General features: G+C 42.6%; 1 protein-coding gene across 6 annotated transcripts in view; it reads left to right on the top strand.

Annotated features, from left to right (window-relative positions):
* Positions 1-24,307, top strand: part of EBF2 (EBF transcription factor 2) — a 152,156-nt gene that overhangs the window by 23,815 nt on the left and 104,034 nt on the right. For all 6 annotated transcript variants that reach the window (XM_083811657.1, XM_083811653.1, XM_083811652.1 and 3 more), the window contains one exon: positions 4,325-4,393. In XM_083811657.1, the coding sequence (XP_083667783.1) occupies positions 4,325-4,393 (69 nt within the window). The remainder of the gene's footprint in view (positions 1-4,324; positions 4,394-24,307) is intronic.

Below are 24,307 nucleotides of genomic sequence, written 5' to 3'. Positions count from 1 at the left end.
TTGAAGGTAGGCTCCTTCTTTTTTTTTTTTTTATATTTTTTTCTGTATATAGTCACACACGCAGATATTCTTGCTGTATAGAGAGACAAGCGCATCCAAAACTCCGCATCTTCCACTCAGACAGTGACAGATGCATGCTTAGCAGGAAAGTTGTCTAAATATTGATACGGCTACAACAATCTGTCATACCAATTGAAAGTTAAACTCTCAACTCTCCGTAATTAGTGCTTTCCATGAGAGGTTTTATTTATTTATTTGCAGATCTGAAATTTTTCATTTGGGTTATTACAGCCTAATGGGAACAGTTCCTATTAGGTGGATCTCTCTCAAACACGCAGCCTTCCCTGCAGTGGTTGGAAATCAAGGTAAACAGTCTCCTCTCCTGGAATAACTTTTTTTTTTTCCCCTTCTTCTTTTTCTTCCAATTATCAACTAAGAGGAAACTAGTTGTTATGCTGCTGCCAGCAACCCTCTATGCCCTCAATGCTCAGAGGGTTAAAAGGTATTATAATTTGAACAGAAGTAGTCTCAGGGCCTACAGCTGGCTAATAACAGAGTTGTATTGAGTGCAAGCAAGCCCCACAGCTGTGACTTTCGCCACAAGGCTCAGACTAGACAGGAGCTCTAATCAGCTGGGCCAGGCGGCCACTGGGGCCTGTGTCTTTATCGGCCAGATGGTGTGAATTTAGACACTTTTGTTATGCAATTGCAGGGAGGAGTTGGGGAGAAGAAAACAAAACAAAGGCCACCATGCTGTGAGCTTATTTGAGTTTGAAATTAGAGACAGATTTTTTTTTTTTTTTTTGGGGGGGGGGAGTGAAGGGAGGGAAGTTGAGGGCTGAATTTTAAAACCATTTTAGGCAAGTGTGAGGGGGGAAAGGGGGCAAGTTTGCTTTGCCACGAGCCTTCTGGGGTGTTCAGTTTGTAGGTCTGGTGTCTGTGATAGCTTTTTGGATTTGGTGTTTGTTTTTAGTTTTGCTTTCAAGACTGTTCGTAATGTAAACCACCATTTTTCCCATGTAGATCTAGTTAAAGAGCAAAGTGGTACATGTCAGTCTAGTAGCAATATGTGTAGACAATAAGTCTTTGGCCTTGATATTCCTGTTTTTAGCAAAGGAGCACCTCTGAAGGCGTGTTCCTAATACGGCACAGAAGCAGAAGCTTAAGTATGAGTGAAGTTGTGCCAGTAATTTGCTCTAAGATAATATTGTAGGCTTGGCCCTGCACCCCACCAGGGTTTGGGATTTTTGCCTTTGAGTTATATTGGAACAAGTCAATTCTGTTAGACAGCACTTGTAAAACAAACCCAGTGGAAATGTGGACTTGGATACGGCGATGAAACACTTGGAAATAGGGATTTAAAGATTTGAGAGGTACTTTTGCTAAAACTCTGGGCTGAAACTGCCTCAGTCTTTAGAAAGTGCTGATTTTCCTGTGAACTAGTCGTTTACTGGAAACCAGTGACTGTTTTGCGTAATCAAGAGATTTCATGTATGTTGGGGCTCGAAAAGTACGTACTGTCCAAGGGTAATAATCGAGGTCTCTAACAAAAGTCCATTACCCAACTGTGCTGAGTGATAAGAATGTAGGTATTTGCAAAATATTTGGAAAAATCAGATTTAGCAGGAAAGTTTACTAAATGTAAAGTTCTTAACTGTGATAATAGTACAAACTATAAAATAAAGTGACGCATTTATTTCAGAGCCCAGCCTCATTGCACTCCCATTTCACATAACTCATTCTAAGCACTTACTGTGCCAGGACATGGCCACCTCGAGGAAGCCTGTATGAGCTGAGGAGATGTGGTGGAGGTGCTGCTACTTTATTCTGCTCGGACTTTACTCTGGTATAGTGCTATCAGAAATATTTTTTTTATGACCATACGCTTAAGTTACATGACTAAGGGATATCTCATTTAGTATTACCACAAAGAGAGGAAAAGGCAAAAAAAAAAACTTTTAAAAATGGAGTTGCTTTTGTTGTTTTATTACAGCGGCACCGAAACCACAAGGCATTTGTTCCCAGAGTTATTTCCAATGCTTTGTAATATTGGACATGTCAAAAGTATATGCCGAATTTATATTCTTTCCAGCGATGGCTTTCTGTTTTGTTTTCCTTTTTTCTTCTTTAGGATATATCTTGGCTTTTATTACAAAAAAATATGCAGTTCTGTATAAACAATCATTAGGCAGTGAAACGCATAAAAGATGCACTTAAAACAAAGTTGGGAGTAGGAGGATTTGGGATATTCTTAGCTAGTGTGAATTACCATAGCTTCACTGAAGTCGATGGAGCTATGACAATTTACAGCAGCTAGAGGGTCTGCCCCAGGGATTTTTAAATATTTAGTGTATCCTTTTATTTTAAAAGGACTAGCATCGATGAATAAGTGCAGGTTTGAGGCAAAAGGAATGTAGAAATGTTGAAACAGTTAGAGCTGCTATTCAAATAGATCTGGTAGTTGTATCTCATCTTGCTGGGCAATTTCAGCTTTTAAATGGGAAGTTCCTGGCACACTGTAACTCATGGAGAAAATGTATGTATTTGAAATCTTTTCATACCCAAAGTGTTTTTTTTTTTCTTCTTTTTTTGTCTATATGCCTATTTTAAGTATTTATTGTTGAATATTCAGGAAGAAAAAAAAAAGTGCTCTTTTATATTTTATACTGCTTTCAGTGAATTCAGGCATCTTTTCTTAACTCCTCTGCTTGAAATTGCTCTAAGGTGGAAAACAGTGGGATTCAGACTCGCCTGGGAATTTCGTAAAAGTATTCAGCACCTATTATATCGCTGTGCAAAAAAAAAAATAAATATTTTTTTTATTCCATAGGTGTAAATTTGAACAACCTCAGCAGAATGTGAACAATGTAATTTGGAAAGGCTTTTATGCAGCCTAGAATTTGGTCTGGTGCCTTTTGAGGCATATAGGAGTTCTGGTACAGTCTACGTAAAGTTCCACAGTGATGCTCTTAACTTCTGGCTGCCTACGTCCTTCCCCTCCCCGTGTTAGTTTAGTCAGAGCAAACTATTTGATCAGCAAGACAGCTGAAAACTTCTAACAGACTTCTGTGCTGCTCTCAGCCGAATTTTTAAAATGAAGTAATTCAGAGCACGGACTGTTTTTAATATCTATTGAACTTGTGGTACTTGTAGTAAGTGCAGGGAGCACCACTCATGTCAATGAGTACATCAGTGGAAATCAAATAATGAGCTGGCTCTCATTTTATTTTTTAATTAATTATTATTTTTTAAAATAGGTAAGGTAAATGCAGTGATTCTGTTCTTTCCTTAAGCACAGTTAAATTCACTGGGAGCGAAGAAGCCCAAATAGTTTGTGTGGGTTATATTCTTCTCTCTGTGTGTATGTGTGTACATATATATGTAAAAAAAAAATATATTCTGAATCTGCACACGTCTATATGTACACGTGGTCGTCTTTGTATAAGCATGAAGACACAGACACAGCCATAATATGGATATCATCCTGCAATTTGTACCTTACTGCAATCTCCAAAGGGCGGCGGCATTATCTTGCATTTTCTTGCCAAGCCAGATAAATATATTTATTTTATGTTGAAAGCTTATCAGAGGGAGTTATTATAATTTTTATGCAGTCGTGCAGGTAGCCACACAGTATAAAATGTGCATAAATACAAGATTAATCTCAAGGGCTTATCATGACTGAAACAATTGCAAAGGGATTTGCAGACAAAATGCCAACCTGAAAAATCTCATCAGATTCTTAATATGCTCTAATTTTATGTTCAGTTTCTGTTTTTTTCTTCTTTTTTTTTTTTTTCCCCACATTGGTGCTACTGTACTGCTGAAGCTTTTTTTTTTTTTTGTAAGCATATGAAATTTAGGGGGTTACTAAGAATTCAATAAATGCCAAATCAGTTATTAAAATAATAACAAATCAGTAAGTTGCTTATAGTCAGTTTTAACACCTTTTGGTGGACTATAACCGTACATAGCACATGATACTCGTGTCTGTAATGTTGTTATGACATCTGTTAATCATTTATAAGTCTTTTATATGTAGTGCCTTAGTCTAAAGTGTGACTATACTGCTGTTCACTTTGGCTGTGAACTTCAAAACAGACTAAGGGGAGCCAACTGCCAAGCTCTGGCTGAAATCAACCAGGATTTGGGCACCCAGTTCTCTTACTCCTTCTCCTTTCCAAAAATCCTAGCCAGAATTCTCTCAGTCACTCTTCTGGGCATATATTGAGCCCTAAAGCTTCACAGAGAAGACTTTCAGCTGGTTGTTTTGCTATCAACTGTCACAATAATACTTCCATCTTGCTTTTCTTCCTCTCTCTAGTCGGTGCTGTGAAAAGAAAAGTTGTGGCAACAGAAATGAGACTCCGTCTGACCCCGTGATCATTGACAGGTAGGAGATGAATCTTCCTTTCTCCACAAAGCAACCACCAAACTGTTGTGTGTCACAGGAGGCAGCTGAAGGTCTTGGTTCTGTCGGCATCTGCTGTTCGGAGGTGTCTGTGCTTCCTGACTCCTTAGAAAAATGCCAGCCTAAAAGCCGGTTACCTTTACCCCATCTGGGCTTGCCTTGACAGAAGTGTTTATTTTAGTTTTTTCAATTATGTTCTATGTGTGTTATTTTCATTGTGACCAAATGTATGTATCTGGAATGTTTTCTGCTCACCAGGCATGTGATCCAAACAGATCATGGAGAGGATAAAGCTTTGAGCAACCTGGCAGCTTCAATAGCATTTTTTAACAAAATAGCAATATTCCCTAAGAAGTGCAGAGAGGAAGGAAGGGGTAAAGGCAGACGTGCAACGTATTAGCAGGGATTAAAACTGATGGTCTGGGGATTGTGAGCAATTTTATGCAAGACAACAGTTTCATGTATTACTTAGTTCCAGATCCAGCCCTAGGTTCCGCTTGCCAGTTTCTAGGTAAAAACCATAAATGAAGGCGAACAGCATTTTGTTACATGAATTGCTACATTCAGAATTGTCAGTATTTGTGGAGGCTTAGGAAACTAGCCTGTGGAATTCACTGACTCCAAGCCTTGTTTGAGATCTGGAACTTAGCAAGATTCAGAAAGGAAAAATAAGAATAGACAGAGCTCTTTCAGAAAGTCCATAACCAAGATCTCCAAGAAGGGAATAGTAAACAGGAAAAAGTCAGGAAGAAGGCTTTTTTCCCCAGACAGATTTTTCTCTATATTAATTGTTTTAAAGAGTTTTTCTCTGAAGCAGCTGTTATAAGGGGCCAGTGGAAAGCTGATGCTGAGGTGAATTGATTGCAGATTCAGTTTTATGTCTGTATGTGTTTGGCATCTTCTATCTACATTCTAATAAGTGTTATTTGTCATAATATTTCTTGTGAATTTGTCTTGGCATTCAGAATGGTCAAGCTGGTTTGAATAAAGAGCTACAATTATATCCTTCATTTTTTCATCAGGGAGTTAATCAAAATTGTTCGTGCTGTGATGAAGTTCTTCCTCCCACTCCCTTACCCCCCTGATTTCCCTTTTATTTTTGTACTTCCAGTTGTGGTTGGGGACAAAGTTGGCAATTCCAGCAAACTGGACTGTTTGCATGACTGCGCGGTGGTGTGGTGGGTGGTTTCCTGACTAGAAGCAGAGGTCCTAGATAATGCCATCTTGACCTTTTCTATGAAATTGCTTATTCAGTTTTGGCTGTGTTAATGTTTGGTATGAATCTGCATTTGGGAACCTTCCAATCTAAAGTCTGAATTCGGTGAAGCTTGTCTTGCTGCTGGAGAAGCAGCATGGCATAAGGCAACGGGCTGGCCTAGGAGTTAAGACTGTTCCTCACAAAGGGGTCCTCTCACTACCTGAATTTATTATCTTGAGCAAGCTGTCCATTCCCATGCAAAAAAATCTGATGCTTTCTGGAGGGATTTGAGATCTGTTGATGTAAAATGCAATAGAAGTGAAACAAGAAAAGAGAAACAAGAAAAGAAAGAGCAGGGTGGGTGGCTTTTTGTTGCAGTTGGCTTTTGTGGTTTGTTGTTGTTTTTTAAACAACCGAGTGCAAAATATGCACGACACATCACCTTGGTGCTCAGTGAGTCCTAAGCTTTCCGAATTTGCTCTGAGCCTAAAACTCAGATTTGTAACTCCCCTGCTAACTGCTGTAGGCATCCTGCCACTCGCACAGAAGTATCTTCTGGGGTCACCTTGCTGTCAGTTTTCTGCTGTCGGTTCTTCCGCCTCTCTTTGTTTGTGTTCCTTGAAATTGCAGGTGAACTCTAGAGTCCAATAGGGGTAATAATAAGGTAGGTGAGAGAACTGAGGAGTGCTCCCTGATAAAGCTGTTTTAACTTGTTTAAGAAGCAATGTCACCAAAGTGGATTTAGGCCACCAAGGAAAGAAATTACTGCAAATCTGCACTGCTGGCTGGTGGTGGCACGGTTTAGTGGGCAGCGTGGTGAAGAGAGAACTTGAAGCTAAATCTGCCTTGTTCTGCCTCTGGTCCGTAGTGATGCCTCAAGCAAATGACTTGCTTTTCTCTATTTCCTGTTACTCCAGCATTTTACCTGGTTAAGCATATTTTGGGGAGTTAGAGATAATCTTGTGCGCTATGTCTTGATCAACATCTGAAATGCAAACGTAATAAAGTCATGCTGCACACGGCTGTGCAGAGGAATTTATTGTCTGGTCTGTCATCCTCAGACATTTCCACAGCAGTAAGTACAACTGCATGGGTGTTTGTCTAAACAGTCCCCTCTCCTGAGGTATATTCAACACAACTGACTTTTCTGCCTTTCACATGAGCAGAAAAGTCTGTTGAGGTGTCATGAGAGCTCTGGACATGCTTGGGAATCCGGGTAGCAGTGTTCTTATTTATTTAGGGGGACTATATATAGCTTCTTAGGAAGAAAACGTTTATGCTTAAGAACTCAATAGCAGGTGGAATGCCATTTCTAAAACGCAGCTTGCAACCCTCTGCTGTCGTGCAGGCCAACAAATATGGTAAGATTTATGCATGTTTTGCAACTTCTAAATCTAAATGCTTTCTTTTTGGTTCAGTGCTGGCTTCGTACTGTTTTTTTCTTAGTTTAAAATGAACTACAAATTTTATTTAAAATAGAGTAATTGGAACAAAGGTTTTTTGTTGTTTAAAATAAGTAAATATAAAATTTGTCATATAGCAATACAGCTGTTAGATTATCATGCTCTAGCAGGAGGGAGGGAAGTAAAACAAAAGGAAAAGGGATTGGGAAAATACATTTGTGTTATGCAGAGCCATGTCTAAACAGCGTGTGCGAAGTGAAATGGGACAAGAGTAGAAGGAAAATGGAGGCCAGATATGAACTTGGCTGTCTGCAGGTGCTAGGTTCTCCCTTTGAGCCTAGGTTAATTAATATGCATTGCTCCTGCTGCAAATGTGTGTGAGGAAATTGTGACTGGCATGCAGGAGGTGCCATCTGCATTGTAATTCTGGCGATGCGAGGGACCTTCGTGGTTAAAACGTGGCTTGATTGTACAACGTAGAAAAGACCCAAATCTTCAGAACTGTGTTAGGTGACTCCTAAGGTGTGGGAGCAGAGGTGGAACCCAGGGTTAGGATGAGCTATGTACAGCTTAGGTCTAGGTAAGTTCTGAGTTTGACTTGCAACTCCTGCAGAGGCAGCGGCCTACTCAAATACAACGAATTCAGGAGGACACCGGATTATTGATTGGTGCTAACCTCTGAGCTGCTCGACTGTGAAAGTCATGTGGCAAGCAGGTTCCCTCAACAGCAAAGGAGCTGCAAGGTGGAGAGGGGTTTCGAGTCCAAGGTGAAGCAAGTTCTGCGTGATTATCCAAGGTGTGCCCCTACTGTGAGCGGGCACAAGTTAAATTAACTACCTGGGTACCTATGAGTGTGGTGAAGGAACGAGCAGGGCTGCTGTTACTGGGTAGAGGTACACACTGATGTCTGTTACTGCAACTTTATGATTTCCTTTTTTGCCTAGACCAGCTGCACTAAGTGGCTGCATCTGCTGTGCCTATCAGCAGCGTGACTGTGAGCTTCTGACCCTGCTGTAAGTCTGTAGTACAGCCCTCCCTAGGCTGCTAAGGCGTTCAGATCAGTGCAGGTTATAACCTCCCACTTCATGTTGAACTGAAGTAAGTACCCATGAACTTTAGCTAAGTTCAGGGACTATACCCTAAATTGCTGTAAATGAACTCTATCATTTCCCCCTTTGTTTCTCTTCCCTTTTCCTCACTTTGTACGCTGTCACAGACTAATGCTTAGATTATTGTGCTGGTTTACCTCTTTACTGCTGTAGGGAGGCACAATTCATTTTTGTTTGCCAAAGCATAGAAACTTGCATCCCTGTTTAAAAAAGAAGAAATAGTTTGGTTGAAAAAAATGTCAGCCATATTGTTGTTGGTTTTTTTTTCTACTCCTTGAACGAATTCCAAGAGTTTTTATACTGAATAAAGCATTTCTGCTGTGACCTTTGCTCTGGGGACTAGATTTAGATACTAAGGAGCTTGTAGTTATTTTTTTCTTCACTCTTGGAAACTAGTGCTTTTCTGTGTGAAATGCAGCTTCTTCACTGAAATTCACCACGCACCCTCTCCCCCGGCAAGTATTTGTAGGGTACATTAGAGTATTCGTGATCCTGCAGCCTTCTTCTGATCCAGAATTCCAATGAAACTGGGATTGGAACCTGACTTCAGGACACGACCTCTGTGCTGACAGAGCTCAAACCCTCCGGTGGTGCTGCCTGCTAACATCTGCAGCGGCAGCAGGCACAACCCCCTCGGAATGTAGGACTGGAAGGAGCACCTGAAGGTACCCAGGAGATTCATGACCGATGTCCAGAGTTAAAATACAGGCTTCAAGTTTTTTAGCCATGGTAACTTCTCAAAATGTGAGGGCAAGCTTTAATTTACTTAGAAGATCAAAATTCACCAGATCTAAAGTGGTTCTAGTGTGTTCCCCTGGGGGATCCTGACACTGGTGGATTCCCAGGGATCTTAACTTCTATTTCTGCTGTCCTCCTGCTTAGTTTCTGAAATTAGAACCTGCGGTAGTCATAGTTTTGACAGTTTTGAAAAATGTGTAAATAGTTTTTTTTTTTTTTTCTTTGTGGCTGAAGTGGTTCTTCTCGACATATCTTGTAGTTCATGGAAACTGCTTTGATCTTTGCCTGCTAACGTCTTTCCTTTGCTGAGGTTGTAGACAGTGACATGAAGTGGATGGGGTGGAGTGGCTTTCGGAGAGAAGTGTAGAAGGGTAATTCTTTTGCACAGGATACTTTCCAAATGAAAACTGCATTTTGTCACACCTATATTAGAATTATTCCCCCTCAGTTATGCAAGTAAAAGGAAACTTGGTCTTACGATTAGGAGGCCAGAGATGACTACAAATTAATTTAATCCATCATTTTACTGTAGATTGTCACTTTAGGTGAGTTGTACAATTTTGGATATAAATTGCCCACCCATCAAGTGTGAATGATATTTTTTTAGTGCTTTTGTTTCTTTAAGATTTAAGTTCTACAGAGCATGCTCTTTTGTGCACTTTTAACTCAGTGCTTTTTCTAGTTTTCTGAAGCTGCAATTGAATGGAAGCCTCCAGGGTACTGAAGAGAACTGGGTGGCTTTTTTGGTTGAACAGTTTATTTGCTTATTATTACTTTTTCTTACTTCTAATAAAAGATAAATTGTCAAGAGAAATTTCTACTTAATTAAAAAAAAATCTTAATTCACTTAAAACGATGGAATGTAACTGGGATGGGACAGCCTCTTCTGGGTCTATAGGTGAAATCACTTGGAATAGCACCGTGAAATGTGAGTGTGAGCTGTGTGCCACGTGTAGCTGGGTGTCTTCATGGTTTTACCGTGTGGAGGCTCTGGAGTTTTCCACCGCCTTCAAGCTGGCGGAGTGAGGTTGTTTAGCTCACAGTTACGCTTTTAAAATCGAGCTTCTAGGTTCGGTTCCTGCTGCTGTTAACCCAAACTCCTCTTAACTGCCCTGTAAAGAACCCGATGAGGTTTGTTCCCGCCTTTTATTTATTTATTGCAAGGGTTGGTGTTGGGATGGGATGGGATGGGAGCGAGCTGCGGGGCGCGCAGCACAGCGCCCTGCAGCCGGGGGCTGGGGGACTGGGGCCAGGCCTGCAGCTGGCTCAGCGGCGTGGGCCTGCCCCAGCGGGGCTCTTGGCACGGGGATTTCAGGAGATTGTGAGCGACACGGTTGGTCCGCTGACGCACGCTGTAAATATTTAGCCTTTTCAAATTATTTTTAAAGAATCCCCCAAACCATAAGCACAGCTGGCATGCTTGTTAGCATCCCTATAAAGAAGCCAAAGAGGCTGGGTTACGTTCTCGTAGCGTGGGGCCCGGCCCTTCAGCGCGGAGACGGGGCGGCACAGGTGGAGGTTTCCCTCCCTGCTGACACTCGTGCTCTACCTGCTGCACGGATAAACAGAGGACTGAGCTCTCCCAGGCTGTCTGTCTGGCACGTTTCACAAGCACTAAAACTCTCTTTCGGGAAGACAGCCATTGCCAGGCATGTAAACATTCTGACCATGCCACCGTGGTGTCCATGCTGTGCGTTAAAGTGCTCTGTGTGAGACGTCCACATTAATAGCACCGGGCTCTATGTCTTCCTGCGCTGCGTCGCTCCCCCAGTAGGTTAGCTTTCATTTCCACTCCCATCTTTTTGAAAGGTCTGGCTTGAAATAAGTACAGACTTCTGGTGTTTCTCTTTTTTTTCCCCTTCGTGTCAGTAATCTGAAAAGGACTTTGTCCCTTACCTCTCCCCTTCAGGCTGACCCTGAAATCTGTAGGGTAGTGCAAGGATATTTTCCAGTGCTTTGAGGCTGAACTGCATGAACGGAGAGATCAAATTCCCACTGACACCGAGCAGTCCTGTCACCTTAAGCAAGTCACATAACTCCGTGCCTCAGTTTCCCCCTTAATGCAAAGTGTTAGCAAATGTCAAATCCCTAGCTGTGTGAAATGCTTTCCAGAAAGGCTTTTTTTTTTTTTTTCTTTTTTTCCTTCCACTCTTTTCTTTTTTCTTTTCTTTTCTCCCAGGTTTGTACTGCAAGGAGAATTTCAAATACACGGCAGAGTTGGATTGTTCTTGTTCCACTCCCTTCTTCCTCCTTGTACGCCTGCTGGGGTAGAATAAATGTCTCAAATCTGCTGCTGTGGAGTGAAACCAGGAGCCCCAGATAGACGCAGCCCTTCTTAGCTCCCCACATGCGCCAATCCCCCCTTCCAAGCCTCCAAACCCCACAATGATCTCTTCTCTTGTCCTAAGGAGTCAAAGTCCTTTGTTCACTGCTAAACCCTGCTCTCCTGCAAAGAGCTGCTGTTGTGCCATCTGTCTCTTTATGAATTTTTTAGTAGACTGGATGTTTGTGGGGAGTCAGTAACTTAAAGTGCACTATACTAGCCATTTGACAAGTGGTTCTCTTACTGCATAATTTGCTTCTCTTTCCTTTTTTTTTTTTTTTCCTCTTTTAAGCAACCAGAAAATTTCCTTACTAGTTTGCTGTCAAAAGCATTTTGAAATTTTTGTTGCATACAGGCATTTAGGTTTGTAAATGGCCACCAAACTAGCGGCTGGCTTGTGTCACATTATTATTATTATTATTATTATTATTATTATTATTATTATTATCATCATCATCATCATCATCATCATCATCATCATCATCATCATTTGTAATGTAGACAGACAACAGATTTTCCAGGAGGCCAGTGTGTCAAAAGAAGCATAAATATCTCTTGGAGCATGATATAAAAATGAAGAATGGACTTGGGGGTAAGGAACTAGTTTGAGCTGTGGATGTCCTGGGCTCTGCTCTCTTCCCTCCATCGCAGACTCCGTGTATTTTTCTGTGTCCACATAATTTCTGTTTATCAGTAAACCAAGGATGTGTGTGCTTCTCCAGCTTTCACTGATACGGATACATGTGCTGAAAAATGATGGGTGGAAATGCTTGGGGGTGTGGAAACCGTTGCTGTTAGGTTGGAGATTGTTTTGGATCGCTTTACAGAGTTACTCTACCTCAGGCTGTCGCTTGCTGCCACCTGGGCTGAAGGTTACCGCTTCTGAAACGAAGCCAAAAATAAATTAGATTAGTTTAAATCACCGCTGATTTTGAGCACAGATTTATTAGGAGGTTTACAGAACTGGAACCTCTTTTCCACTAGCTTTCTGTGCGTGTGCCCCTAGCCGTGTGCTGTCATTGTGTGACTGCAGCCATTTTGTCCTGAGCCCTGCGAACGGGGTGCTTGCCGTTTTTTGGGTGTGTTTGAGTGAAAGTGGGGTTGTGAAGGGAAATATAGTGGGTGGGATAGCTTTGGTCCTACCAAGTCCATAACTGGAATAGCTGGGACGTGTTCTGCTTTCAGAACTGCAAGGTGAACAGGTTGAGCCTGAACCTAGATGAATAATTATGTAACTAAAAATAAAAATAAAATCCGATTATTGCTACTTTTTGGAAGCCTTAAGAAAGTAAGTCCAAATGAAGACAAGACCAGAAGGATTTTAGCCTCTCTGGACAAATCAGATGAGCTTCTGTGATGTTTTGGTGTACTCTAGACAGTAAGCGTGGAGGAGTTCCAGCCTTGCTTAGACTAATTGTGCTTTAGCTGAGATAACGAACATCGTGGTGCTGGCTGCGTTAATCTTGACTGAACAATGCAAAAAATTGGGGAGAGTTAAAACAGTTTGTGGAAAAATCCTTGCCCACTTTTAAACGGAAGGTTTGCACTAAAGTTAGGAGAAGTTTGCTCCATGTAAATGCTGAGTTCTCATAAACAGCAAGTGAGGAGCTTAAATGGCCGCATGGCCCGCGGATAACGAGAGGTCTCCGAAGGACAGATGAGATAGTGTGAGGAACCGTTAGAATCAAGGGCTTTGGTAGTAGCAGAGGGGAATGGAATAAAAGTTTCCCATGAACTAAAGCACCTCTGGGAATAGGAGCTGGTGATAAATTCACTGTGCAGACAGCACAAGAGAAATCCTGGGTGTGTGGAGCAGGAGTGTGCGACGCGGGGTCTCTCCAAGTCCATTTTTTTTGAACATTGGTCTGTGTTTGCTTGGATCCATCTGCACTCAGCATTGACTATGCCAATATTTCAGAGTATCTGCACTCTAATGAAAGCGTCCCCTGTATTTATGACCTAAAATGGTCTTCCTTATCACCTTGCCACTCCTCAGCCTCTGTCTAGACCTGGTTTTATGGACTTGTCACTTCATTTGCCCTAACCTTTTTTGTTACTGCCTCTTGCTTCCCTTTTGAACCTTTTGTTTCTGCCCGTCCCTTCCCTGTGTGTTTCGGACACCATCTGTTTCTGGTGGGATCTCATGTATTTTTTTACCCTGTAAACATCCCAGGATTTCAGCCTCTTCGAAGTGAGCGTTTCACATCTGAAGAAGACCTCGCAGTGAATGTGCAGTATCTGTTTCCTGCTTTCAGACAGCGTGTGAACCAATTTTTCTCCTACTCAGAACATCGCCCAAAGTCCTTGTAAAAACGAGGACAAGATTTATATTAAAAGTACATAATATATATCTGGAATGTGAGTCAGTTGGAGCTGGCCTCATAATTTTAACGCTATTAAGTACTTAGGTGATGACCCTAAGATCCTGCAGGAGGTGTGTGACACGGTGAGGGGTGCAATCCAAGCTTTGTGTCTTCCAGGCTGGATCGTGTAAGTACGTCCTGGAAATGCATTTCCTCTCGTAAGTGTAGTTCGTATATCCATCTTTCCCTCTTACTTGATTTGGATCCCTAATGTGCTGCTGTCATCCACCCCCACCCCCTTTTCTTTTCTTCCCTCCCATCTTCTCTTCTCCGCTAATTTCCTTCCCAAATAACGAGCTCCGTGGGCGTTCCATTTATAACTCCATGTTTGGTGGCTTTTCCTTCAACTGGAGTCCATTGAGCTTGTAAATTGTGTTGGATCAGTGAGCCTATAATGAGGCTTCTAAGTCCAAACAGTGCAGGTCTGCTGGGATTTTATTGTTCATAAAGCTTCTTCCCTGGGGAGTGATAGAGCCATTAGGTGTGCGCTGTGTTTAATATTTGGTCATGACAGGAAGCAATAATTTTCTATCTTTTACTGTGACTCCCGAGTTGTTTTTAAGCAGTCAGCTTATTTGAGCCTTGGTGACTGTGAACCTATTAGGCAAAAGGGGTTGCTCTTTCCTACCTGGCTTTGTATCTTTCTTACAAAGGCTGTTTCAACAAAATAAAATAAAATGAAGTGGCAACTGATCGCCCTATGGAGGCTTTTAATCACTCGTCCCTCTCGTGAACTCCCAAGCACTGTCACACCTGACAGGAGATGGCATAAAGCTGATTTCACCAGATGATGGCATTTCTCGTGCTGAAGGGATTTTTTATTTATTTATTCCAGCACAGAACAACAAGCAGGCTATACGTATGGTATGTTGGAGATTTGGGGTTTTATCCCATTTTCATATAAATCCACACCAAGACTTTCTTGAATTTAAATGGAAGCAGGAGCAAGGTATTCAATTATTTTGGAAGTTGTTGTATATAATTTCCACGGGGGGGGGAAAATCAAAAGCAACTAACAATTTTGGGTGCCTCCAGATTTTTTCCAAACTTCAAATATAAGCCATTTTCAAAAGGTTCCATTCCTGGATGGCACTACAACTAGCAAAACCACTTCCACTTAGTGGAAAAAAATTCCACTTAGAGTATCTTAAAACAAATTCATGTAACATTTGAAATATACGTTTTAAAATGTATTTTCACTGGAAAAAAAAACATGACAAACTCCCCTCCCTCCCCCCCCCCAAAAAAAAAAAAAAGGACTGAAAAAAGCTTGCTTTTCTAGAAAATTTGGGATTTGCAATTTGGGAAGGAAAATTCTACATTTTTCCAGCATTTTTTATTTCTCTCTCTGTTTGTTTGTAGCCCTTAGCTTCCTTTTCAAAGAGCAAAGCTGTAGCATTATTTTTTAAATTGGGAGTCTGAAGTCAGTTGGTAATTTTCCAGTTCACACGCACTCCTATTCCCCAAGTGTTTCAAGCTGAACTTTGGCCTGTATTTAACCGGTCTATTGTTTTTGAACCAAGTGCTGTCCAACAGAGCCTCGTGGCGTTTATCCTTAATATATCTCAGGAGAGGTGTGAGGTAGAGGCACCACTGTAACTGTCACCCAGTAGACCCCCCGTTTCATTTCCCCCTTCCAGCAGGAAGTTTTCTGGTGGCCGTAGGAAACGGCAGCGCGGTTCCTTACACAGATTCCTCTTCCTGCACCCAAGGACCCAAACTGGGGCAGCCCGCAGCTGGGGAGAGGCGTGAGGCTGGGTGACAGTGAAAATGTGCCCGTCAGCCTAGGCTCTGCTTCTACTAGGTATGAAAAGGCATTCCCCCATCCGTGAGCAGTTGTTCTCAGGGAAACTCTTGTAGTTCAGAGTGTTATTTAGGACATAGCTCCCTACTGGTCAGTAAGCAGAACTCCAAGGTAAGATTTCTTTGTAAGATGAATATTTCTCCATGGGGAAGAGAAATAGAATGGGATGGGGAATTTTAACTGAATTTAGAAAATCGATGGTCAAATAGCCTCTTGGTGGCTCGTGTTGTAAGGTTCCTGTTGCTCTGTTCATTCAAGATCCTTTACCAAAGGAATAGCCCCAACCCATTTCTGTTACAGGAGTCTCGCCAGGCAAGATGAAACAAAAAGGCTGAGCTAGAGGAAGCCCATAATGGCCAGTAAAACGGGGAGTTGGCCTTCTGTGGTCCTCAGAGGCACACAGCTGTTAGAAACCCAGCACTTCAAGTTAACGAAGCAAGCTTTAGCGGAAGGGATGGAAATTAGGAGGGGTGAAGTCTTGTTTCCCACGGTCTCCTTCCTGTGGCCTGTGTCGGAATTCGGACGAATCACATCCCCCTGAGCCTACCTCGGGGTGCCCATTAAAATTGCAAGACCTTTGAAAGGAGTGTGGCAAGCCAGGTGGGATGAGGGGAGGAGGGCACTTTTAGCTAGGAGCTGCGTGGGGGTTCTGCAGTGCTAACTGGGACAGCGGTCTGAACAGCATTGCTGGTGCTTGTCAGTGCTGACAGAAGATGTCCTGAGCGTGTTGGTGGCTGGTTGAGGCTGAGCAGAGTCAGACCACGCGGCTGGCCTGAAAAGAATATTCCTGCTTACGTGTTCAGACAGCACAGTGTCAGCTAACGGGGGGTTTAGTGCACACTGGTAAGTACCAACAATTTCTTTCTGAGAACACAGGCAGCTGCCTGAGCTGGAAGAGTCGGGGTTATAGAAACATTGCTGCTCGAAGCATCATAACTTCAGATCCGTATGGCCCGAAGTGGTTAGCGAGCGGAGAACTCCATCTCCGCAGCCGGTGGCATGTTGAGCCCTTTTCCCTCTGCTCCCGTTTCTGGCATGAAGGCAGAAACTGCTGCTCTATGGATTTTTCTCCCCTTTAAAGAAGAAAAAAAAAAAGAACAGAGTAACTATTCTCATTGGAAACGTGAATCCCAAGCAAGCTAAAATGATATCATCAAGCACAAGCATTCAGGCTCTGTAGACTGCTAGGAAGTTACTCCTAGTTACTCCTCTGACAGTCTTTCCCTTTTACTCCTGATGCTTCCCTCAAAGAACCAGACAACTTTCGCCACAGGATGTGCCATCAGTTCTGCGTGCTTCCTCTGCTTTCCATTGTTGCTGCTGACTGCACCACCAAGCTGTTTTTTTTTTTTTTTCAGTCTGATTATTGTAGGTGTTCACTTGCTCTAGTTAGGTCTGTTTCTTTGCTCCAGGGGAAAAGTTTTCCACTACCATATTTTCCCTCTGGGTTCTTGTCTTGATCTTTGGAGCTCTGTGCAAGAGGCTTGTATCAGAAAGGGAAGAAATAATTGCCTTGCTCTTATGGCTCCGTACCCAAGAGCAATGTTGCGAAAGCACAGTTGCACAAGGTATGGTTGCATTAGCCAGATACACACGCTCTTTTTGAAAATGCCAGACCTTAGAGGAAGATCACGGGCTGTTTGAACAGAGGTGACATAGGGAGGGTAATGACAGAGGCGTTTAAAGCAGTTGAAAGCCAGTGCACAGTGTACAGATGAAATTAGCTGGTGGCACAAAGAAATAAGACTTGAAGCTCAGAGTGGTGATGCCAATACAAATTGGATTTAATTGCTTTTGAAGACATGTGGTTAAATTTTCTTATGCAACGTTGACAAAAAGCTACTTCAGCACATGGGTCCTGATTCAGCAAAGCAATTAGCACTTGATATTAGTTAGCATCAATATCAAGAAACATGGATATAAATGTTTTGTTGAAACTAAGTCCTGAAAAGAAAAACGGAACTGCTAAGATGCCCATCCGAGTTTCTGGCTCATTTCATATTTGAAAACTTTCTATAAGAAATGACAATTTTTATTTTCCTGTGAAAGAAAGGAATAAATCTAGGATTCTCACATTCACCTGAATTTGAGGGGGAAAAAAAAGTGTTGTTTTGAACAATTGGTAAACCCGAAAAGGTTTGCCCCCTTCATGCATGGGATTTATCTTGTATTTCTACCTTAAGCTTTTATTCTGGGTAGCTTTAAATGATCCTTGAATTCATTGCTACTAGAAATTTCACTGGGACTTCAAACTAGATTGTGCTAGATACTAAATTTGAGTGTGAGTGAATACTTGAACAGTGATGTTTTCCCAAATCTATATTCTCATTAGGAACATGGGCACTCAGTACCTTGAAGAAAAATAATAACTTTTAAGGTTGAATCCCTGCCAGTGTAAATCATTCTACTTGATGTTGACAAAATATCTGGTCAGTCAAAATTCCTCTGCTAAAGAGGGGAGAAAAAGTATACAGCGTTGTGTCAGTGTCACTTGTTGACATAGAACCTCAAAAAATCCTCTGGGACATTTTTGTTAAAGGGTTTTTTTCTTTTCCCTTTATCTCAAGCATTTCCCAGCATTCCTTCAGGACATCTGGTTCTCTCATTTTCTAGCTTTACTTCAGTGCCTTCAAAAAAATATCACTCTGTTTCTTTCTATTTAGCCAAGCAACACAAGCGGGCTGATAGCCCTGCTTGATAACTTGCCTAAAACATAGCTGCCCTTCAGAAGCAGCAACCTTAACCATTTCTCTGATGGGTAGAGCGACTCTTCCTCTGGCTTTTCTTCTGTAGCTTCAGGGTTTTTTTTTTTACAGGCGAAATCAGCGTTACAGATGAAGATATGTTAAGCTCTCATTTTCTGCATGCACACGTTTGATGGCTATTTTGCTCCACTTGAGAACGCTGCTTTAGCAAGAGAAAAGCAGAGAGCATTTAAGTGCTGTCTGTCTCCGCAGATCAAAGCGGATTTTAGAGCAGCGTGGCTTCTGCTCGTTGGCTAATGTGAACTGTCACGCAGCTCTGACAGTTTATCTGTAAGGTTTGCCTCTAATGCTGAGTGTGTATGGTGCTTGGTTTGGGGCCGTCCTTTCGATGGCCCCAAACTTGCAGTTTTGGGAAATGATACTTCTGGTCCAGAGGACCAGGCTTTGGAGTTTGGTGAGGAATTCTCTACTGGACCAGGAGGCAAGACTGGAAGATTAGGACCTGACAGTATTTGGGTGCAGCTGGAGCCTGGGGGTGAGGCAAGAAGCAGCTAGAATGAGCGGGTGAAAATGGGGAAGGGGACTGCTCAGTCAGGGACCTTGTGGTGAGGTGCATGCTGACCTGGTGGGGAGGGATTGTGTCATAATTATGCATTGTATATTCCAAAACAGATTTAAATTAGAGTTGCTTCTTCAATCTTGATTTTAACATTTATTAGCTTCTGAATGAGATTTACAAGCTCAGTAGTATTCCTGTACTTCAGATCCTGGACACCCTATTTACATTACTTTCAGGTCTGGGTAAAGCTTTGTTTCCATTCAAGTTTCAATATGAGTATTTAAAAATAAAACCTCCTGCATTTTGAATGCACATTACTTTTCCATCTATAAGAAATCTACAGCTGTTCCAAGAGCTGTTTGGGGGCAGTGGCAGCACTGGCAAAGAGCAAAGCAAGGTAGTTTTTAACAGGGCGTGCAATAGCCTGCAGCGCAGCTGTGATCCCACCCATGTACAACGCCTGTAGGACTTTAACAGACTACTATGATTTTGCTTAGCTTTACCCTACACGAATTGAGTCTGCCCGTCTTCCTCTTTTTTCCCCAGATGTAACATTTCAAATGCACCTTGTGTATCTGTGGTGGTCCCGAACAGGAAAGTTAAAGCTGAAGCCATTGGAGAGACAGCCTGATTGGAGTTGCAGCCCTTCCCTGCTAAGACGTGGATCTGAACTTGAAAAATTAACCGAGTCTGTTTCTCCCTGCAGCTGCTTCTAGCCCCCACTGCAAGCGCTAAATCTAAGTGCCGAATGGAAGATGATTGGCAGCTACCTCCTCCAGCAGTGGAGGCCCCACGAAGGACGGTGTGCAGATAATGAATTGGTGTCCTTATCCCAGGAGACCGAGCATTGCGATGCGGTACCCACTCTATTCTCCTGTCACCCATGGTGTAGCGTATCCCCTGGATACAAAGCGAACTCCAGGTCTTAGTGGCATAAATCTAAGTTCTCAGTCTTAAGCGTGCTTCTCCCCCTGCCCCTGAGATCTGTGTGAAATGTGTCATCTTCCCCTGAAGTGGTATCTGTGCCTTTCCGACTGCAGGGGGGTAGCAGCACCTCCTCTGTCTGCGTGCAGACCCGCCTTCGAGCACAAACCCTAAGCGTTGGCCTCCTCTTGCATTTCTTAGAGCAGGGACATGCCTTTCTTATGACTCGGCACTGTTGCAGGTATCTTTGCTGAATATTCTAGCCTTAGGGTGAGGAAAAGGGAGCTGGGTCTCTTATGCTCAGCATCTCTCTTTGTCAGCGACTCAGTCTCTGGGCTGTCTTGTACAAATTACTCTTCCTTTCCAGGACCTGCCAAAAGCTCAGGTGCTCATATTCTCACCGCTGCCTTAACCCCATCCATTACCTGGTGTCAGTGAGACTGGAAACAACGTCTTGTTGTCTGTCTGAACTCTGTGCTTAGGTCTGTCTTCAGCAAAGTTGGGTTGCTGGTAGAAATAGATCTGATGGACAATTAGCCTAGAGCCAACTGCAGTGCACTGTTTTGCATGAACTTCTGGGAATGCACTGCCTAAAAGGAGAGCAACTGTTAATATATAGCAAAAATTAAGATCCAGGTCTAATATCATGACTTCTTTGCAGTTTGGCAGTATTAAAAGCCTTAAACTGGGCTCCTGTTTACATTGATTTTAGGATCTCTTTTAAGCTCCCGATGTTTTAAGCCTGCCCAGGACAATTGGCCTGTTTTCTTGCATTTCAGTCGTTCCTTCTCCATCTTTTCTGTTTAGATTGGAAGCTCTGCAGTGCAGGGCTTTTTGTACTTTGATTTTGTGCAGTGCCTAATGGATTGGAGTCCTGCTGTAGACTGGGTCTCTAACTGCTCCTAAAACAACATGATGGTTGCTACTGTCCACCGAGACGTATTCATTTAGTAAGTGAACTTGAGAGACAAAGTCCCCTTTCTCCCTAAGACACTTTTTTTTTTAAATTGATGTGATTTTTTTTGAAGTAACTCATAGCACTAGCTAAATAACCACTTAAATATTTTCAATTTTTAAAGAAAATTGTTTTCCAGATTTTTCTTAACTTTTCTCCTAATCAGCAAAACATTTCAGTAGGTTCTATCACTTGTTGAAACCATTTTTAAAAAGAAAAAACTTTTTTCTCCAAAAAATTTTCTTCTGCCCCCAGAATGCTGTTGCAGAAGTTTAATTTTTCACCAAGAAAATGTGGTCTCAGATTCAAAATTTGGAAATTTTGAACTGAAACTGGATTAAATATATTATTAAAATGATTCTACTTGTATGCCCCAAATAATAACCCCTAATGATAGGGTCTCGTATTTCTGGGCTGCTGGTACTAATTGGCATTATGTGATCTAATCTGTTTGCCGGTCGTTCGGTGGCAACTGAAACGTGAGATGGCTTTCACAATAATTTACTGCTGCAGTGGTGCTGCTGAAGAACTTCTGGTAGTGGACGAAAATCCTGTTAAGTGCAAATGCAAAAACTGGCTTTCAGTCTGTTTTGGCTTGGGCCAATGCCCCCGGCCTGAAGGGTTTGCTGTAAAAGGCACGGCCCTCGCTCCTGCGCGTACGGGGTCAGAGGAGGACGGGGCGGTGTGTACACCTCCCCTGCCTCCTGCCGTTGGGGCCTCCCACGGCCTTGGGACTGGTGGCTCCGTATCACTGCGATGATCCGTATGGAGAACTTCCCGCTGGCATTATCCACCAAGAAGTCCACCAGTTAAAACAAAGCTCCTCCCGTATCCCATTGAAAATTTTGTCCGTTGTAGAGTCTCATCCTAAGCCGTGTGTTCTCCTGGAGTTCACTATTGTTTTGTCAGCCCACCCATCACAAAGCAGAGGTCACGTCAACATGACCTTTTGCTGGTACAAGGAGGCTGCTAAATAATTCACGTGGCCAACTTGATTTCGGGGTCCACATTTGTTTTTTCCACTCTCCTAATCAAGATGCTCATTTAATTCTATTCCAGCACCTGTTCAGCAATTAACACCCTACAATTTGCATCTTACCCTGACATTTGCTATCTTTCCAATTAGTTTTTATATCAGTATAATTAGGTAGGGTTATTACAGTGCATCAAGCAGGGTCGAGGATATTCCCAAGCCTTTAAGCTCTTTCCCAGATTTGTTTAGGGAAGCCACTAAGGGTAAACGGTTGATTAGGATCACTGTTTTTCTTCTTCATTCAGATCAGGCGAAAACTGTTTCCCCATGTGGCTCATGAAAGATCAGGGAAATATGTCAGTCTGTAAGAACTAATATTATGTAGTTCATGACTTTTTGGGTGAATTTACAGGGGATTATAAGTAAGGGTCAGGCTGGGTAGCCACTTCAGTAGCACTCATGAGGGGACATTACGCTTTTGCTTTATATTAAGCTCAGCAAATTGTAACAATGATTTTAATTTTTAAAATCAATTTTTGGAGTTAATGTGTGGGTGGGGAAGAAACAAATCAAAATTAAAGGGCAACCTAACCATATTGAACACAGCCTAATTGGTAAAGACTACGGAAGTGAAATGCCTATTCTTAACACCTTTTAATTTAAACTTCACGCAGTGAAGTTCTTGCTGTTCAGCCCCTCTCGGATTCGATTCTAGGCTCTCCGATTCCAAAATGGCCTTGCAGCCAACGTATGAAGAGTGTCTAGCACAGTGGACCTTCCTAATCCTCCTGCACCGGCAATACTGAACAGGGTGGCTCTTTGCTGCTGATGTTGAATTTTTATCCATCAATATACGATGCTGACATAAGGGGGACTTCTGTGTGTGTAGGGGAAGTGGGACACTGGGAGGCGAGATCTATAGTATGGATCAGAGAGGAGAAGTGTTTTCTGATCTCTCACCACCCTGCTCTGCATGGTGCTGCTTTTGGTTTGAAATTATCTCCCTCCAACTCCCCAGTTCCCCCGCATCTCTCTTAATTCTGTAGGTGCATACAAAGGCCGTATTATCAAGGGGCAATATTGCCCTTGGCAAGACTGCAGTAAAGAAAAGGATGCGATTGCAGGAAGATCACATCTTGCTGGGTAAAGTGAAGAGGTGGATTTGGGAAAAAATAACATAAAATCACGTCTGGTACATCGCTCCTAAATCTGGTTGTTAATTCTGGGCCTTTTTGCAATGCACTTTACTCTAGACCATTTTGGGAAGGGGTGCTGGGAGCCCAGGGGAGGAATCAGCCCACTCGTGTTCCCCGGCCTCAAAAAGCTGGAGGAGCACAGCGCTCGTGTGCCGTATCCCTATGGCCTGAGCTGAGGGCACTTCCAGAGCCCTCAAGTATACACTAGATTTACCCTTGTTCTATGTAATACTGCATTCTGTATGAGTTTCATCTCCCCACGTTGTCTTTTTTATTTTTCCCCTTTCTTTATAAATCTCCAGTTGCTTTGTGTGAACAGGCTTACAAAACTATAGGGTGGTAATGTCTTGGGAAATTGGGGTAATGAGGAAGAAGCGGAACGGGAAAGGAGGCTGGGGATAGAGAAGAAACCTGCGGAGACAAGGCCAATTAATGGGAGTGATAAGATTCAGAACGAGAAAACAGGGCCAGCCATTGGACAGGAAAGTTTTGAACATTAAACCTCGTTTTTGTGGGTGGGCTCTCAGAGTGAGCCATTTTCTCCGATGTCTTGATGCTGTGACTAATTTTTAAGGTTATATCCTTTGCTGCTGCTTCATGATAGCAGATCCTTATGAATGTGTTCTTGTGACCTGTTGGTAAATAAATGAACTGAAAGCCAGTGAGAGGGTTTCCAATAAGGGTGCTTAAAAAAACCCAAAAAGTTATATGGAAGAGGTATTATTATTTTATTTTCAAAGTTGAACTAAGAGTTTCTGCTTTCCTGGGACAGTGTGGGTGGGTGCACATAAAATACACTATTAAATTTAAATCCCATACTAGAAAACTTTAAATCTGGTAAATATTTCACTTGGGCTGAAAAATGAAAACTTTCAGCCTTTGTTTATTACCATGGATTGTTCCTGATGTTTCCAAGTCAGAAAGCTGGAAAATAAGGCTGAAGAAATGGATAGGGAGCTGGAATAGCTGCACAGAGGGATTCCCATCTGAAATTCTTTCTTAACCTGGAGATGATAAGGAAAGGTCTGAAGGAACTAGCAAGTACACCACGCAAATAAGGCTCTCAGGTCGAAATATCCTGATTCCAGGGAAAGGACTGGGTAGATCCAGACTGTGGGGACTCAACACGCTGTGGTGCTTATTATTATTTTTTTTTTTCCCATTTCAGTGACACGAGACACCAGGAAGGGGGAAAGCCGAACCTCTGGCTGGGGAATCTTTCCCCTTTCCCGAAGCCTGTGTCAGGCTTCAGTTACATTTCCAGGTTTGCCTGTGTTAGGATTCCCTGATGGAGAGGGGGAGGATTCCTGAGGGGTTATTTTATGGAGTGGAAGGAAAGGGTTAGGCTTTAAGGAGGCAGAGCAGGACGCGGCTGTAGTTCACTCCCTCTGCTGGTGCAGGGGAACCAGCATTTGCTAATTGCTTTGCTTCATTGCTCTGTGTGAGAGCAACGGCTGATCTGAAAACCAAGGTAGCAAAGAATTCTCCTTTATGACTCTTGACGCCGCGTCAAGCTGTACCGGCACAACTCACCTCCTGAAAACACCCGAGGAGGAGAGCAGAAAGGAAAAGGAAGGGACTTGGGGCAGGGCGGAATCGGCAGCAAGACAAGTTGTGCAAATTCAATTAAAAAGGGGGGAAGAGTC

Source organism: Anser anser (assembly GCF_964211835.1).
Source record: "Anser anser genome assembly, chromosome: 26".
Lineage (NCBI taxonomy): Eukaryota > Metazoa > Chordata > Aves > Anseriformes > Anatidae > Anser > Anser anser.
The sequence above is the reverse complement of the archived record's forward strand: the minus strand, read 5'-3'. Positions and strand labels throughout refer to the sequence as shown.